General features: G+C 33.6%; 2 protein-coding genes across 2 annotated transcripts; one reads left to right on the top strand and one right to left on the bottom strand.

Moving 5' to 3' along the window:
* Nucleotides 1-690: 690 nt before the first annotated feature.
* Nucleotides 691-4,608, bottom strand: LOC139492942 (uncharacterized). The gene has a single exon (XM_071281089.1). The coding sequence runs from the start codon at nt 4,606-4,608 to the stop codon at nt 691-693; it is 3,918 nt and encodes a 1,305-aa protein (XP_071137190.1).
* Nucleotides 4,609-11,631: 7,023 nt separating this feature from the next.
* Nucleotides 11,632-14,822, top strand: LOC139491776 (uncharacterized). The gene is made up of 5 exons (XM_071279631.1): nt 11,632-11,744; nt 12,375-12,539; nt 12,974-13,027; nt 13,355-13,426; nt 13,744-14,822. Exons 1-5 carry the CDS (start codon nt 11,691-11,693, stop codon nt 13,912-13,914), a joined length of 516 nt encoding a protein of 171 aa, XP_071135732.1. The 5' UTR covers nt 11,632-11,690; the 3' UTR covers nt 13,915-14,822.
* Nucleotides 14,823-20,121: the final 5,299 nt, after the last annotated feature.

The following is a 20,121-nucleotide window of genomic DNA, read 5'->3' on the forward strand; positions in this document are numbered from 1 at the left end:
GAACTGAGATATCCATTTCCTGGAAATGATAAATAATTTCAATGAGTTTAAATGTATAAGTCATGTAAGTGTGGTATTAATAATGAAATTGAATAAAAAAAACCAATGGTATGGGATTTAGATATAAAAACTAATGGGAATTAACAGTATTAAATTATTATTAGTTTTAAAATAATTCATGTCACTATATTGGTTAACATTAATTTTGAAAGCAAGGGTTAGAAATGATATTTATATTCTGCAGATCACCTTGTTTTCAAATGTTTGAGTTGAACCATTGACCATTGTATATACATGTACTCAATGGTTCAGTTGCTACAAAAGGGCATAAAGTATACAGCTAAGGCCAAGTAAAAATGTATGTGGTTTTAAGTTGCCAGTCAGTGTTTAGAACCTATTATTCTGGATAAATTTGTTTGATCAATTTTGTTAAATGTGAATTTCAAGATCTAAATTCATGGCAAACTTCTTAGTAGGTATGTGCATAACATAGAGTCAATATATTCACAATTTTCTGTCTGTATTTTGATAATCAGAATTTAAAAAAAAAACAAAAACACAAGCTTCATACTCTTGGATGATTAATCAGTGTACTAATCAGAAAGACAGTATATATAGTGTCATATTTTTTTCCAACAAAAGTTCATGGGCTTTTTAAAAGTATTTGGTACACTGGATTTATGACAGTTTTCACCTTGGTAGTATTGAACACTGTGGTACAAAATTTGGAGGATAATCTGTTCTTGGCAGTACTGCAGTATAGTGAGAAGATTTGAAAAATCCACATAACGGTTGTCCCAATGTATTAGAGGGAACTACTTTACTGTCTGGCACATATTTTAGATGTCTCCCAATTTCAAATGAATTTGAAGAGAAAAGATTTCTCAAATGCTCAGCAGTACAGCGGAAATGGCTGAATTTTTCTTGAACCTTAAATGTTGAATATATGTATATAGGTCGTTTCAGTATTATGCACAGTGCATATAAGTGATATTCATTGCCCCACTGCTTTGGAGTTCTAGCTGTAAGTATCAACTGCTGATATTGTTCATCTATGCTTAAAGTGGATAGAGCATTGTCTGATTGTAAAAAACTCTTGAAAATATTTTGGTGTTTTATTATAGTATACACTGTTAAGATACGTAAAGCTTGCATATATTTTGGTTGCTGGCATAATGAGATAGATATCATATCCCAAAGACAGTTCCCTCGAGGAGGAGTTTGTATTGGGACAAAATGTTCAAGGAAAGTTGGATGGCATTCTCTTCTAACATTACCACTGACTCTTAAGTTGGGATTTGCTACTGCTGTTAACTGTTGTAAGGAGTCTGCAAGCTGATCCAAAAGAAATTCATGTGTTGTAAGAGATTTTTGCAATTCTGAAATATTTCTACACAACTGAACTGTGATCCTTCTGGACAATGCAGTAGAAGTTGTTACAATGTTGTCTGCTGAAAGGTTGGACATATTTGATGGATTCAAAGAAATGGTTTTCTTACATGAAGATTTTTCTAGTTGAGGTAGTTTTGATGAATTGCTACATGCTTGTTCATTTAACATTGTTTTATTACTGGAAGAATCGGTTGATGAAACGACATAGAGGCTGCCATTTTTTTCAGCAGACCACAGCATTTTGCAAACTTCATTATTGGTTTTAAATGCTGCTGTTGAAAACTTTATGATATGTAAACCCTGCAATGATTTTACTCTGCTAAGAGCCACATAAGCTTGTCCAGGAGCAAAAAAACTGTCATCTAGATGAATAAAGGCAGAGTCTAAGGTTGCTCCCTGCATTCTGTGGACGGTGCAAGCATATGCAACAATCAATGGATATTGAATTCGATAAACCGGTGTTTTTGTAAAAGGAATGATTACCTTTTGTTTAACTTTGGACACTGGTATCAATTCATCTGAATCAAGTCTCTGCACCATTACAACATTTTTGTGCACACTTTTCAAATATCCTACTGTTCCATTTACAACATGATCTTGTATATTTAAATTTCGAGTAATCATTACTTTAGCTCCTTCATGGATTGTAATGGTTTTAGGCAACACAGATTTTACATTATTGATGACTTGAGTATCTTGAAATGAGACTTCATTGCCAGCTAAATCGCAATCCCTGGCATGCAAATGGTACACCTTAGAGCTTTGAAGAAGACGAGTTTGCATCATATCATTAATTTCATTACGGAGGCTGTGTTTAGAACATATGACCATGCTTGATGAGGAGGTGCTGTTGTTACAGTCTTTGCTGGTCGGATGACCTTCACCACATATACGGGATTCCAACATTTTAATGTCTTCTAAATTCTGTTCACCAACACGCAATCGATTCAGAAGTTGACAGTATTCTTGATCTTCTGCTTGTCTACAATTTTCATATAGGAAGAGTGGCAGGAATTCTGACCATAAAACACTTTCATATATTTGTCTTGTTTTTGAACAATTATTTGTAACTGCTGGTAACTGCAACAAATCTCCAAATAAAATCACAGTTTTACCACCAAAATGTTGATTCTGTTTTGAATTTTGACAGGTTTGTGTACAAATTTGAGATATTTTCTCAAGAATTTCTGCTGTCATCATGCTTATTTCATCTATAATAATTATATCAGTTAGAGAAATTGCCTGCCATGTATTGTCATTGTATCCTATAGAGGTATTCAGTTCTGGATCAAGTTTAAAGAATGAATGTACTGTTCTGCCATTAATTAGTAATGCAGCATTTCCAGTAGTGCCAAGGACCTCTACTATCAAACCACTAAATTCGAACTGTAGTACTAATGTGTGTAATAAAAAGGATTTTCCACAACCTCCTGGTCCAGTAATAAATGCTAAAGTTTGGGTGTCAGTTCCAGACATAATGCAGTCAAACACTTTTTTTTGTGATGAACTCATTTGGTTTTTCCTTTGTACTAAACTGGTTTTATCCTTTAAAATGGCTTCTTTAGACCAATGTAGCAGCTTAAGAACTTCTGTGGAATGCAGATCTCCTGTAATATCATGTTGTATGAAATTGTATTGTGGCAAAATATCATCACTGAGATCAACATCCACACCCAATTCAAGACCTCTAATTTTCCTTGATAGGGTAGCTTCATCTGATATTTGTTCAATTAATAACCTTCTAGCCATTTTGGCTATTTGTAATGGATCAAAATTTCTGTCTGTCATTTCAGAAAAAACAATATCTAGAGCATCAGATGAATCGAACAGTGACCTAAGGTAGCATTCTTCTTTATATGTTTGAGAAGTATTTTCTTGTGAAAGCAGTTCATTCTCTGATCGATATGAAACATTTAAAAGCAGAGTTTGGAAGTAAAATGCTTCAGAGTCTAGTGGTGTTAAGAAGCGATATCTTGGGATCAAGCTTTTAATTCTTTGAACAACATATCTACCTTGCACATCAGTATAGATGGTACTTTGTCTGTTCTTTGGAATTTTAGATCTAGTGGTAAAAATTTCGAAGTCTGAAAGATATTCTACTAATGTTAAATTAGAACAGATATCATTTGAAGGCCTTTCCTCATAAAAATCTCTTGGGCCCTTGATAAATATATCTGTCCCATCACCATCAGATGCCTGCAATTGTTCATATGGCTTTAAAACTCTACTTCTTTCAGATTTCAAATTTGTGTCAATAAATAATACTTGTCGTGTACTGCTTACAAAGTGATGTGACATAACAGCTGCAGCTGCTTCTGGAGCACCGACTATTCTGGTTTCAAAGTAAGATGAAACAGGGTTATCTTTAACAGTTAGACCAAATGTAGGTTCAACTTTAGCAACATACTTTACTAAATATTTTTCCAATCCTGAACGTGTAACATGCTGAACGTTTATGTGAGCATCCCACACATATAAAATGTATGGGTTATAAGGAACTACTCTACTATCTTGAGGATTTAACCTTTTGTATTCATAACGTAGATTATCAGCAGCATAACCATCATCATCTCTTAAACTATATGGGAATCCATATTTGCATTGGTTAGTAGCCAACCCTTTTTTTGTTCGAAAACATCTATTTGGACGGCAATTGTGAATTTGGTAATCTTTAACTTTTTGTGCCAGCTCATTTGAAAAGTCATCTGTGGTAGTAGGCACCTGTGCACTAACTAAATTGTCTTTGTTAGAACCCTCTTTCAACCATATAAGGCAATGAACATGCAAAGCACCTCTATTTTGGGCTTCAATGCGATACCAATGGTCAGCAACATCTCCAAATACAGAATTTGTCCCAAACAGTAAAGGCTTAATACCTTCAAAACGTTTAAAAAAATATTCAGTTGTATCAACTGGATGTAGAATGCTCTGAGGTTTAGAATATTTTGACAGAATAGATTTTAACGGATCCCAGCCATCATTTGCAGTTAATGTGACAAATAGATCAGCAGGTCCCAACTTTCTTACCATTGCTACCAAATCCAACCATTTCTTTTTCCAAAAACCTTTACTTCCTGTTACAGAGGCAGGAAGAACATGTCCATATTTGTCATAAACCTCTTTAGTTTCCCCAACTTCATTTGCTGTTGGATGATTCTTTCGATTAGAATTTGATAGGGTTGGTATTTTTGGATAAGACAAAATACGTTGCTTCATGTTTCGATCAAATGCAAAAAAGAGATAAAATTTATCATTTGCCCATCTACGGTCCACGTGCATCAATCTGTGTTTGTGGTATTGACCTAATGTAAGTGCCTGTTTTTTTTACATAAATAAGGCTGTTAGTTTTCTCGTTTGAATTGTTTTACATTGTCTTATCGGGGCCTTTTATAGCTGACTATGCGGTATGGGCTTTGCTCATTGTTGAAGGCCGTACGGTGACATATAGTTGTTAATGTCTGTGTCATTTTGGTCTTTTGTGGATAGTTGTCTCATTGGCAATCATACCACATCTTCTTTTTTATTATCTGCTTAAATCAATGTCACTTTGTACTGTCAGGGTCGCATCCAGCCATTTTAAAAGGGGGTTCCTAACAGGACAAAGGGAGGTTCCAACTACTTCGTTGTCCACATTCTAATGCATTGATCGTAAAAAAAGGGGGTGGGTGGACCCCCTTCTTGGATCCGCCACTGCACTTACTCTAATGAATTGTTTTCATTTTCAGTAATACCATATAAAATTGAGAATGGAAATGGGGAATGTGTCAAAGAGACAACAACCCGACCAAATAAAAAAACAACAGCAGAGGGTCACCAACAGGTCTTCAATGTAGCGAGAAATTCCCGCACCCAGAGGCGTCCTTCAGCTGGCCTCTAAACAAATATATACTAGTCCAGTGATAATGAACGCCATACATATCTCCATATTGTTATATTCTGTTTATTTGTTTGTGAAATAAACCATAAATGAAATACAAGTTAGCATGTGTATATCTATTCAACAATGTGTAAAATTGTTAGATTTTGAAACCAGTAAAAGAAGACCATTTACCACCATGCATGGATGTTCCTGTTCCTTCAGTTTTAATATACACTTTATCCTTGGATACCAGTTGCAGTACAAGACTATTCGTAGCTGACATCTGCTCTGGTATGGCGGCAGCTTCTGCATGGTTGCCTACAATTACTTTGCCATTGTGCACAATTTCTGTAACGAAGTTAGTGCCTTTATAAGCTAGTATTGTCCAGGAAAAGTAATATAGACCTTCATATGTCGCTACAAAGTGTCCGTTGGAAGGATCATATCAATTGCCAGTATTAGTGACAACTACATCAAAGACCACTACTCCTTTAACATTTTGTTGTGTTTTGGAACTCTTAGCTAGAAATCCAACCATTTTGTTATTGTCTGAAAAATAAAATATAAAAATTGTTTTGTGAGAATGAAAATTCAAAGTTCAAATGTTTACAACAAAGAGTTTATTTTTAATTTGATTTTATGGTCATTGTGCAATTGACTCTACTTAGTGGTAATGGTATATAACTATATAATGGCATTGTGTTTTCATTTTATTTTATTTCCCTGGGAAAAGATGGAGAGAATATGGATGAAGATTTTACATGTGTTGATTGCATTGTGTTAGACATATATTTACTTACTTATGTCCTTTGACCCACAGTCACATCTACCATCAGAACTCTCAACCAACCTTAGTTGATATTGGATACTTTTCCAAAGGTTGGCATTATTAGAACATTGTTTGTGTGCAATGACCATTGCCAAAAGGCCTATCCATGCAATTATTTTGAGTAGACTGAAAACAATGAAAGACAACTTTATTTTACGTTAAAAATTTACGTTTAAAATGAGTCAGCTCTGTATTCATGATATAAACAAGTTTCTAATAAAGTAACCAAATTCGATAACTGCTAGACTTGAGAAAAAAGTTTTATGAACAATCTTAATTTGTTTATAAAAAAGAAGATTTGTTTATAAAAAAGAAGATGTGGTATGATTGCCAATGAGACAACTGTCCACAAGAGACAAAAATGACACAGACATTAACAACTATAGGTCACCGTACGGCCTTCAACAGTGAGCAAAGCCCATACCGCATAGTCAGCTATAAAAGGCCCCGATATGACAATGTAAAACAATTCAAACGAGAAAACTAATGGCCTTATTTATATATAAAATCTGGGAACAGTATATCTAATATATAAATTATGTTCCTGATAAAATGAACGAAAAAAAATGTGTTACACATAAACAAACGACAACCACTGAATTACAGGCTCCTGACTTGGGACAGGCACATACATAAATAATGTGGCGGGGTTAAACATGTTAGCGGATCCCAACTATTAATATATATGTTTATGTTTACATTGCTTATATGGTCATAGAAGGTCAACTCGATAGTTAATTAGATGGCGTCTTGGTAAAAATTCACACGAAACGAAGCTACATCTTTTTGAGGATATGTCCTGTAAATTGTTTATTTTTTACTTTTGATAGTTTGGAAAAATGTTTTACTTTGTTATAAATAAAATATGAATTTGAGTCAAATCGGGGAACATGAATTTGGCAGCTAGTGCCCCTTTAAGCCTTAAAAATATTTCATCTGCAATATAGTATTTTTAGCAAATTTGCCTGTTTCAATTTGGTTGGTCAAATAAGAAAATGAAACAGTTTACCCTTCAATATGAGGACGTAGAAATAAGTCTAACTCAAATCGAGTTATATCGAAATAACTTTAACTCAAATCTACACTCTCAGGGTTAAAAATGATACAGTCATGACATTATAATTATATTTATAAAGTACATTATAATTTATAATAATTTAAGGACAAGGAAAATTACAAGGTTAGCCTTTCAAAAAGGGCTATTCGACTCTTAGCTGATGAAAATGGAAAGTGCTCTCCCTTTGTATATGAATTCATTTACTAGAATAGCCACGTGCATCAATCAACAAATTTTACCACACACGTGAGGTCACACGTTATGAAGTAGTATGTTGTTGTTTACTTTAGAAGATTCGACTATAATTTTATAGATAAAAGTTACCTGTGTAAAATCTAATTGCTAAAATAGAGAGGACAAATCCGATACTCTACGGGATTGAAGGACATTTACTAGGTTTGGATTGTCCTAACCAATCGATAAACTTTGATTATTCACGTCTCGTAATATCTTCCAATCAGGTAGCAAGAAAAATTCACGCACTAACTGTCCATCGTTCAATTCTTAATCTTGACTCCTAGGAGTCGATAATAATTGCTAAAATAGAGAGGACAAACCCGATACTCTACAGGATTGAAGGACATTTACTAGGTTTGGATTGTCCTAACCAATCAATAAACTTTGATTATTCACGTCTCGTAATATCTTCCAATCAGGTAGCAAGAAAAATTCACGCACTCACTGTCCATCGTTCAATTCTTAATCTCGACTCCTAGGAGTCGATAATAATTACTGCCAAACTCTCTATCTAACAATCGCATGAAATAATTTAAAGGAATATGAAGTATTCATAATTAACATGAATAAAGGGAAACGTTGAAACAACGTACATTTCTATGATGTGGTGTTATATTTTTGGCCCGAGAACAGTTATTTCGTAGTGTATTTCTTTAAGACAATAAATTCAAATTTAAAAAATCGCACCTGCTCTATCTCAAAAAGATTTTTACAGTGTAGTGTAGTACTAATGGGACAAATAATATAAAAATTATAGATACTTTTACCAGTTCTAACTCAAAATATTGACAGTTCTGTGTTAAGGGGGTCTAAAATTCAGTTTGACAGCTTCAGCCTGACCACAGGCACTTGTGTCAGAATTTGTTTTCCTATATACCTTAATATAACACAAAGGTATATAGGATTTTTTTTTCTGAGACATTCAGACGTACTAATTTTTGACCTTTTTTAACTGGACCAAATCACCATATATAAATATACACTGCCAACATTACCTCTTGCTTCATTAAAGTATTTCCTTTGAACAGCTGATAGACTTGTGTTGACAAACTGGTCGTTGACAAGAGTAAACAGTTTGGTCATGTTACCACTTTCACATGCTGTGTTGGGCATAATTATCTAAAAGAGAGAAAATAAATCTTTCAGTAGAATAAAAATATATTCAGAAATTAAAAAGATAAATACATTATTTTTTCGGCTATAGTTCAACGAGACAAGATGTATGCAAAACTGACCAAAATCTGTGACAAAGCCAATTTATTGTAACTTGACCTTAAATGTTTTTGCAATGTTATCAAATTAAAAGCCAATGGAGCAAATCTCACATAGATATCCTGACAGAGATATTATGCATTTTATAAAAATAAGAAATCTAAAGTATTATCACATATCACATGACATGGATATTTTTCATTAAGTAAAATAAAATAACAGTCAAAGCTCTAAACTGTTATGGCTGAGTACTCATTTGGAAGTAAACTAAATGTTTGTCTGACACATACGGTTTAACAAAAAATCAGCACCCAAATTTTGTTAACATGTAATTTCATCCCCTAACTTAAATATCTAGAAATAAATTTGGAAAGTGTAACCAAAAAAAATGCAAGTTATACGCCGTTAACACTAAGGACTATATTTGACTATATAACCAAAGGACGATAACTGTGTCCTTGGACCTATTGTTTCAGGTAAGGGTGAAGGTTGATACCTATTAAAACATTTGAATCCGCTGCATTTGTTTGCGTCTGTCCTAATTCAGGAACATGATGTTTAGTGGCTGTCGTGTGTCGATGTGGTTCATAAGTGTTTCTCGTTTCTCGTTTTTTTTTTTTTATACATTAGACCGTTGGTTTTCCAGTTTTAATGGTTTTACATTAGTCATTTTTGGGGCCCTTTATAGCTTGCTGTTATGTGTGAGACAAGGCTCCGTGGTGAAGGTCGTACATTGACCTATCATGGTTTACTTTTACAAATTGTGACTTGGATGGAGAGTTGTCTCCTTGGCACTCATACCACATCTTCTTATATCTATTGGTCTCCTGGGCACTCATACCACATCTTCTTATATCTATTGCTGACTACTACCATTAATTGTTTAATTATTTTATAAATTTCCAAAATTTTATTCTTACCTTATAGTTTCTTTGAGTGTCAGTTCAGGTTTTAAAATTGTGTTGTTCATTCTTACATTTTCTGGTAATTTTATATGGTGCCATGTAATATGAAACCTCTGCAGAGACACGCAAGTTTCCCATTATTGATATTCGATACTTCTATCTAACCTTTGGGTGCCCTTCTTTGGATTTTAATAGTTTTGTTGTTTGTAAAAAAAACCTGTGTGTTTTAAAGTACACACTAAAATAGTTTTTATAAATAGCATGGGAAAGATAAAATTCATGCAACTCATCATGCTGAAGATTTTTAAAAGCATAATTTTTAAGATAAATGTGTCTATGGCTAATATATAAAAAAAAAGAAGATGTGGTATGAGTGCAAGTCACATTGAATTATTCAAAAGAGAAAAGATTACAGTTATATCAACTGTTGACTATTTATATAGAGATCTTTAGTAACTTCTACTCAATGCTGTAGACCCCTGCAGTAGCGGAGGGAGCATCAAATGTTACCCTTGTATGTCCCATTGTTGGTTTCTGTTCTCTAACTTAAGTTTGACTCAACCAAATGTTATGAAACTTATACACAATGCTTATTACCACAAAACACATATCAAATATGAATTTTGGAGGCATCACTATAACCGTTCAAGAACTGTGTTTTTTTAAATGAAAAAACTACTTCTTCTCAAAGCTGTAGGCCCCTGCAGTAGCGGAGGGATCATTAAGTATTACCCTTGTCCGTCTGTACATACGTCTGTCCTTCCGTCTGTATGTCCCATGGTTGGTTTCTGTTCTCTAACTTTAGTGTGCCTCAACCAAATGGTTTGACACTTATACACAATGCTAATTACCACATAATACAGATCAAGTATGAAATTGGGTGGTGTCACTTCTACTGTTCTTGAATTATGCCCCTTTATAATCATTAATATTCTATAATTTTTCATTTCTATTCTCTAACTTTAGTTTGAACCTCATACACAATGCTTATAACCAAAAAGTACAGATCAAGTTTGAATTTTGGTGGTGGTTTACAAATAGAAAATTGCTGAAATTTTCGTTTCTGTTCACTAACTTAAGTTAGCCTCAACTAAATGAGACTCATACACACTACCTATTACCAGACTGCCAAAACTCAGATCAAGTACAAATTAGGGTAGAGTCACTTTTATCGTTCTTCAGTTATAAATGTCCCTTTATAATTTTATTTGATATGCAAGCGGGAGCATCATCTGTGTCCCATGGACACATTGACCATTTATGTTGTGAACGATGAAAAGAAGCTAGCATTTTCTTTTACATGTACCTCACGTTCGTCTGCATAGATGATACTCTCTAAAAAAAAATGTATATTGCCTCGAAAAAAGTGTTGAAAGTTTAACATTAAATAATTTTTTTTATACAGATTAGACCGTTGGTTTTTCCTGTTTGAATGGATTTTAATTTACACTTGTAATTTTTGGGGCCCTTTATAGCTTGATGTTCGGTGTGAGCCAAAGCTCAGTGTGGAAGGCCGTACCTTGACGTATTTATATATAATGGTTTACTTTTATAATGTGTTATTTGAATGGAGAGTTGTTACATTGGGACTCATACCACACTCATACCACACCTGCCTATATCTATTAACCAGAATTTAAAACTTTGTAAAGTGATTTATCCAACCTTTCCAATTTGTACCGAGTATTAGGTTAATAATCCAATCTCCAAGGCAACAGTTCTTATCGTGATCCATGATCGTTCACGGACAAAGTCAATATGGACAAGAGGATTTTTACTAACAGAATGATCAGGATTTGCTCCTGCTCGACTAGACTACGGACAAACTACATAAGGTAATGTGAATTTTATTTATTTTATATTATTTTGCTATTGTTTTTTTTATATATCTGACAAGAAACTGTACTGTATATAACTTACAACTGCTGTCAATTTTATTCTACCAACACTTCTTATAAATATATAATGCATATCAAAAAGCCTGGTACACAAAATAAATATACATAGGAACTAGGTGGAAAAATAATAATAATAAAAAAAATAACCGTACTCCCGTTCGTACGTTGGTACCTTTGAAATAACGTCAAATACCGGGAACGTCACAACTATTGTCCCCCGTATCTACATAGTTACGCCAAAAGATCGTGCATAAAGTCGCTCCAAATTCTCACTTCTAAATATTCCTTCTAAACCTTGAAAATGTTGCAAAAGCTTGCAGATTTCTGGACTTATAAAGATTGGGAAGTTTTACAAGTAAGTATATAGCTTGAAATTAGAAAAAAAAATCGTTTTATTCACAAATTACTTATATTTTATGTAGACCTGTTTGAGTGATATCTGCCTCGCCCACCTTCCCATTAAAGCTTTAACATATACATTGTAGCACCTAGCTAATTTTATCGTTGTAATAGCTGGTAACCCAAATAAAATATGGTTTACTTATATGAATAAACCAAAACATTTGTGTTACGTTTCCCAAAGAAGCACGATGAATGGCCGCTGAACGTCCAGTGGCAAATTAAACGCATGTTTTAATCTTATATGAATAATAAGTCTGCAGCGTACTTACTAAATCGATACGTTAAGCCGGAATTTCAACGTGACACCACAAAAAGTAACAGTCAACAGGAAGACATGTCATCTTGTTCGGGACACGTTATTCTAACTTTAAACCGAGAAGTCTTTGCTTTTACTCCTAAATGCGTCGTGTTTGGTGGACAATATTAAAGTCTTTAATTGCCCCAAATGGATTCGAACCCACCACCTTAACAATCTAGTTGGACATGCTACATTTGCACAATAAAGCTACGCATGACATTATTATGTATCAATAACAATTACATGTATTATATTTATATATCGCATATTTCTGCCTTTTTTCAGACAAAGGAAAAGAGACCAAGTTTTGGTCCATTACGAAAAGTCCAAGATTCCTCTTCTGATAAACAAACACCGGTAGAATGGCTGAAAAGGACTTCAAAACATCAAGATTCAGTTAGATTCGCCGGTGGGTCGGGAGAGCCTGTGAATAAAATCCACAAAGTTTTGGTAAGGATCTTTGTTTTAAAATCAATAACTTGGATAGTACATCGCATATGTATTTTAGGGTGTACAAATATCTCTGCCCCAACTTGATAAGATTCGAAGCAAGTTAATGTCACTTTTATTGCTGTTTTTTTTACCCTAAAGTCAAAATGAGGCTTTCATCAAGGAGTACATCTCCAAATGTGTTACCTTGATTGCCAATACGACAAACTATCCACCATAGACCAGAGACGAAGACTTGAAACATCTATATATGGTCACAAAAAGGCTTTAAAACAATAGACAAAAGTGCTATTGCAACAGAGGTCTCAGGAGTAGCTAAAACCTTAATTTTTCAAAATTTAACTATGATCGCTTCGAAACATTAAACTCAGATTGACATTAAAGCTGTCATTTCATTAACCTTTTCAATAGAATGATATATTTTATCTTTGCAGAATGCTGATTTCAAGAAACTTCCCAATACTTCTTATGTTCAACAATCAAACGAGGTAATTAAAACTTAGTCTTTTATATATGGAAATAAAATTGTGAAGAACCAGTATTAAAACTTTTAACCATGTGTTTCCCCTTTTTATATCATGACCACCTAAATGTGACAACTCGTGATCTACAGTAACCCCGGTACTTTTGGCCAACAATTTGTGTTCCTGATTTTTGACAATTTTTCCCATTTTTTAATGTTGTGGTCCACGACTTCTTTGTGACAATTTTTTACATGTATACAAACGAATATTTAGTTTGTGTCATCGATTTAAATATCAGTCTACAAAATCCATCTTCTTACTTTTATAAATAGCATTTTTGTTTTGTTTCAGACTAGTGACAATGTTGCACCAGGATTCTTTAATATACAAAATTGGAGAGAAACTTTTGAAAGTAAAATGCAGGTATTTAGACACAAATGTTATTTTCTTTAAATTAAAAATTAGATTTAAAGTAAACTGCATAAATATAAAAGAGAAGATGTGGTATGATTGCCAATGAAACAACTCTCCACAAGAGACCAAATGACACAGAAATTAACAAATATAGGTCACCGTACGGCCTTCAAAAATGAGCAAAGTCCGTTCTAATTTATAATTTTGAGCCTCGAATTATGTTTTTTATTGGCTGCTTTGATGATCTGGAATTGGAGTACCTCCATTTCTTTATTCTCTAATTTTATATTATTTGCTCCAATAATAAGTGACATCTTTGCTTTCAGATACCAATGTATACTGGCTGCTGCACTTCATACACCGACTATTCAGACCATGTTGCTTCTCACTGCAAATATGTTTCCATGGAGGACGACCAATCAAATCTACAGGATCTTTACTGGAATGAAGAATCATATTACCGCTCTGCACAGGAAATCAGAGAACATAACCGTTAGTCCGATATATCGAAGCTAAATCTCGCTTCCGGTATAGATAGCGATATAGCAGATATTGCTGCTCAGCTGATGCAAGGAGATTCTGTTCTTGATGTCGTAGACAAAATGGCTGCCAAAGATGACTGGAAAAGCAAAATAAGTTTCGCTAAAACTGATTTCCAAAGTCAGCCTGCCAGAACAAGAACCTTGAAATTAAACGACTGCTCTGAGGTTGTCGTCAACCTAATCGAGAAGACCCATCCGATGCTTCATAAGAAACCGATTTCCAACACCAAGACGCCATGTCATACACCATTTTTACCAGTTCATCGACAAAACGCATTTAATCAGATTCCGATTTCTACCAACTCGCTACTTCAAAGGTCAAATGTCAAACTTAACTTCTTGTCAACAAAACAGAAAGCAGATCCATCCACTCCACTTGTTCGATCGAAATCAGACTGTGAGGTGAATTTCAGCAACATCTGGGACAGTATGCATCAGCGTTTTGTCGTTTGCTCTGCCTATGAAAATAGAAGATTAACAAGGGAAGTAACAGTATTTACCTCCACGTCATTGGCATCTGGACCATCAGCGGTAGTAACTGAAAACCGCAAAAGAAAGGCTTCAACAACATGCACTAACCAACCAGCTGCAAAACGTCAGAATGGCGGTAATAAAAAATCTCAAGCGGCATCTCGACTGAAGCAGGCTGCATCATCATCGTGTAATGACCTTTTTGCTACGCCACTGTTTATTCCATCAAAGCGTGACCAGACCGCTTGTTTTTCGTCTACAAAGAAATCGTCAGCTACATACAGACATCAATAAGGACAAATGTGACAATTTTAAGCTCAACTGTGATAACTTAGTATGACAATACGGGTAGTTTTATATGATCTCATTTGTATTTTTTTACTTTTTATTTTAATATTATCATGAATATTTAATAAGGCTATATGATAGATCCAAAATGATTTTTAGATAAAGGTAAGTATATAGAGGTTTTATTAAATGATCATGATGCAAATTCATTTTAAAGCCTTTTTTTAAATTTTAATTTGGCTGCAAATTTGATACATTATATATTATTTTTGTATATATGCATGAGTGTACGATTGTGTGGTTTTTTGAATGGATGCATGGTTTGTGTGTGTGTGTGTGTGTGTATGATGTCTGCGTGTGTTTGTTTTGTGTGTGTGTGTATGTTTGCATGATTGCTGTGAATGAAGTTGTGTATACATTTGATTTTTATTTGTGTTTGAATGTAAACACTTGAATAATTTATGAATGATTTGTAAAACTGCATCTTGTTTGTATGATTTTTTTGTTTGACATTGAGGGTCGGGATGGGGTCCTCATTTCGGATTTCTTGTATTTGTTTAAGCTATTCTCTTTATTCTTAATTGTTTTTTGCCATTTATTCTCTATTCTTTATGTTTCAGCACACCATTCTGTATTCTTAATTCTTTTTTGCCTTTTACGTCTTTTCTTTATATGTTTTGGCCTTTGTTCTACATTTTTTTGTCTTAATCTATTCTTTGAACCCCACCAGACCCTCGTGTAAGCATTGTGTTGATTGTATGTTGTATAAATGTGATTGTATAAAAATATTTTTTGATTTTTTTTTTTTGTTGTTGTTGACATTTTTCCTTATGCCAATAATTTTATATAGAAATAAGAAGATGTGATATGATTCGTAAAGAGACAATTATCCCCAAGAGACCAAATAACACGGTAGTTAAAAACTATAAGTCACTGTTCGACCTCTAATAATGAGCAAAACCCATACTGCATAGACAACTTTAAAAGTCCCCGAAATGACAAATAAAAGAATTCAAACAAGAAAACAAACGACCTAATTTATTAACAAAATGATGAACGAAAAACATATATGATACACAGAAACAAACAAAAATCACTCAATAACTGCATGTTTCTTGACTGAGGACAAACTTTATACAGATTGTGTATACTTGTGGAACGTTATTTTTAATGGTGAGGATATTGCTATGTGTTTTGTTAATCTACATTGGCTAGAGGTATAGGGAAGAATTGAGATATCATAAAACATGTTAAATCCCGCTGCATTTTTGTGCCTGTCCCAAGTCAGGAGCCTGTAATTCTAGTAGTCTAGTTCACATTATTTGTTTAGGGGCCAGTTGAGGTCCGCCTCCGGGTGCTGGAAGTTCTCGCTGTGTTGAAGACCCATATAGTTGGCCTTCGTCTGCGTTTGTTTACTCTTTGGTTGGTTTGCCTCTTTAACACATTCTCCATTTCCATTCTCTGTCTAATTTAGAGACTATCTTATTCAAATTTGAAGATGTTATATGGTTGCTAATAAGAAAACTCTACACCAGACCGTAACATATAAGTTAACAACCAATATAGGTCATAGAACGGCATTCAACAATAATCAAAACCAATGCCGCATACTCACAATTGAGACTGGAAATAATCATAGATGGTTTGATGTAATATAAGAAGTCCAACCATGTACCGCATTTCAGATCCCATAAAATGATAAAGAAAACTTCAGTGAAAGGCTTTAGAATTTTAAAGGCCCCGAAACGTACAAAATAATAACAAAAAACAAATATCATATATACAGAACAAACGGCAACCACTGAATTACAGGTTCCTGAAAAATGATATGCTCATATATATATGTACAGAATGCAGGGACCAAAACATGATTGCTGCCACCAAACGTTCCTCGTGGTCTGGGACAGTGGTATAATAGTACAACATTAAAACAACTTTAAGAATCAGTTGAAACGGGTTTCACCCAAGAGATCGATACAATGAGCAACCCCCAAAAATCTAACAAAAAAAAAAACGGGTTACCACATCACAAAAACATATGGTACATATTCTGAGAGTACTCACAGTTACAAAATGCTAGTTGAATACTAATTACAACAGTTTTCTAATACAACAAAAATGTATTTCTATAAGACTCAATAATTACCCAGTAATTATAAAAAAGAAGATGTTGTATGATTGACAATGAGACAACTCTCTACAATAGACCAAATGAAAGAAATTAACAACTATAGGCTAACTGTACGGCCTTCAACAATGAGAAAAAGCCCATACCGCAAAGTCGGTTATAAAAGGCCCCAAAATGACAAATGTATACAATTCAAACGAGAAAACTAACAGACTTAGTTATGTACAAAAAAATCTAAACGAAAAACAAATATGTAACATATCATGAAACGACAACATGCATAGATTACGTTCTGACATTGAAATTCAAAGCACCACTACATACACGTGACATAGCGAACGAGTTTTGGGTATGTACATACTATGTGATCCATACTATAAGATAAAACACAACCGTTCAAGATGGAAACATTAACAATATTGGATGGGAAAACAAATCTTGTCGTAAAACTAGTTACTAGTTTTATAGTGTGTTGCTTTTGAATCTACTTGTCATCGGTTTAGGAAAAAATTTCCAAAACCAGTTAATTCAAAATATGTTTAATTAATAATATAATTCTTCATTTGAATGTTGTCGTTCTACTAATTATATATAATTGTTTAAATTTTCACTTCCTAAATTCTCCCTTGATATTTGCAAATTTCGTTAGTGGACACATTATATAATTTCAAGAAAAATACATCAACTCTTGTAATCAGTGCCCCCCCCCCCCCCCCCCCCCCCCCCCCATTATGACAATTTCCTGATCCGTCACTGAATAAGCCGGGTCCTTCATTATGATTTTTTTGCCCCTTTTTTAAACATTCGCTCATTATTCTTAACCTTTAAAACTATAATTAATTGATATCTGTATTCTTTTTGTAATCAGTATATTTTTACCCTATTCTTTAATTTTTGCAGCTATTCATGTTCTTTTCTGTAATCGGTATATTTTCATCAAATTATTTAATTTTACCAATTCTTTAATTAATTTTCCATTTTCTTAGTTTTTAGTTTATATTTTAGCGGAATCTATTTAGCACTCCGTCATTCTCTATTTTTTATAATGCTTGCCAATTTTTCTCTTTCTTTTATTCTTTTTTGCCAATTTAAACGATTATTAATTATTCTCTATTCGGTAAACCCCCTAAGCTAGATCGACCTTTTCTTCACGCTTCACCGAACTACTTGCATTGTGGGCTACTATTGGCGGGAATTTCTATTGATCTAATTTATCAACTCTTGCGGAAGGATCCATTTTGATAAATAACACGTTACTCTGAACGGCTGTTAACACATTTGTTTTGAAAGGTTGGTTTTATTCTTTCTTTAAATTTAAAAATAACATATGGCCTAATATAATTTGGTACGCAGTATATAAATATCAAGTTTTAAAAGTTACGTAGTATCGGAATGTAAATTTCAGTTTCGTCGAAAAAAAATTGTAATCACTTTATAAAAATACGTTTGTGAAAAAAGATAAGAAGAGAAAATTTCATCATTTAATATTAAATGCCAATATTGTATTTAGTCTCTGGTTCAACCAAAGAATTGGACTGAACTCTGGATTTTCGATTCGAGTTGACCGGTATGCAAGTGCGAATCGATTTGAAATATTATGCCATAGACAAGTAAATTGTTTTATGTGATATGGGTAATTCGAGTTTTATCCTATAAAACAGAAATGTTCGTAGTAGAAAGTGTCAGTTTACATGTGGAAACCAGGTTGAAATAGAACAAAAGAATCAAAGCTCTTTGTTAGAGAAGGCGATAAATGCTTACTGTAATGTTTACTATAGTAACAAAAAAAATAAAAGTTAATAGAAAAAAATAAAATGACAATTTTCTTCTCAATTACGAAGTGTTCTATTTTAAAAACACCATTTGCATAAGGTTTCAATGTATCTATTACATAGTTAAGCAGAATAATTAGATATCAAGTCGACGACATGGGTATATATCAAGTTGGATGTAGAAAATGCATAACCTCCGATTTTTTTGAAAAAAAAATCCACGGACGGAAAACATATCAATCTATTAGTTCAGTAATTTGTGTGTCTGCCCTTCCATTATGAGACTCGAGAAATTTTTTTAAAAAATTGGTAACAAAAATGAGAAAAAAGAGTGCACCTTTTTATGTTAGGGTGTGTTTGAGTTGAATATTTTGTCTCGAAAACCTACAAAGCAAGAATATTTGATATATCATCTCACATCAGATTCTATCATTTTTATATAGCAAAGCTGCAAGTTGACTTTATAACATAATAAAATCATAGTACTAAAAGTTGAAATATATAGGTCAAGTGAAATACCTGTCTAATGAATCATAAAAACAGAGTAGGTGTGTTCGAATAGCTATTTTTTACTAAAAGTACTTGACAACAGTCTTTCAAGTTGGATGATGAAAATGCATATCTTCGAAAAAAATTATTTTTTTGTGTGTGATAACTAAGGTTTATGAACCACTGAAAAAATCTAGTCTGCCTTTCCACGAAATATTTAATTAGAATTTTTTTTAATGTTTATGAATTTTCAAAAATTCCACCTGACAACCAATTAGACAATTGTTTAAAGTTGAATCAATGCAGACAAGATCACTAACTGATGCTCATTAGCTTGTAGATACATTTGTCTTTTGAAATACAACTGACATATAAGGTTCATAATGGTGCTATGCGGATAATTTTATCGGTTTTCAAGAGCAAAGCTGGCAGCACGTCATCCCTAAAATGGCTTCTATTTCTACGATTGTGAAAACTAACTGCTGTAATGGGGAGATAATTTTGACGAAGTAGATTCCTGACTGTTTATTATTGCATTGTCTTTAGGTTCCATAAAAGTCAAAATATAGGACACTAAAGAAATATCTAAACTTTGCCTGTATTTTTTCTCACATGGTTGAAATTTAAATCTGATGCCTCATGTAAAGAGAGTGCCAATTTCATGACTTTATATTTTGCACATTAAAGAACCCTGCTACAACTCTTTAATGGGTACATAAGTGGCCTGTTGCAAGGCAAAATTTCTTTCCTTATTTAATATACCCTCATTTTCCTGTGGCAATTCTTATTTCCCTAACCATCAGCGGTGGATCCAGCAATTTTTAAAATAGATCCAAACCCAGGATAAAGGAATGGAAAAGGGGGGGTCCAACTTAATGTCCCCATTCAAATGCATTGATTGTCAAAACAGAAGGGGGTTCCAACTCCTGAACCCTCCCTCTGGATCCGCCACTGACCATGACCATCATCCTGGATGGCCTCTTTTTGAGACGTGTCTGTTGTATTTGTTGTTGA

Source organism: Mytilus edulis, chromosome 10 (genome assembly GCF_963676685.1).
Source record: "Mytilus edulis chromosome 10, xbMytEdul2.2, whole genome shotgun sequence".
Lineage (NCBI taxonomy): Eukaryota > Metazoa > Mollusca > Bivalvia > Mytilida > Mytilidae > Mytilus > Mytilus edulis.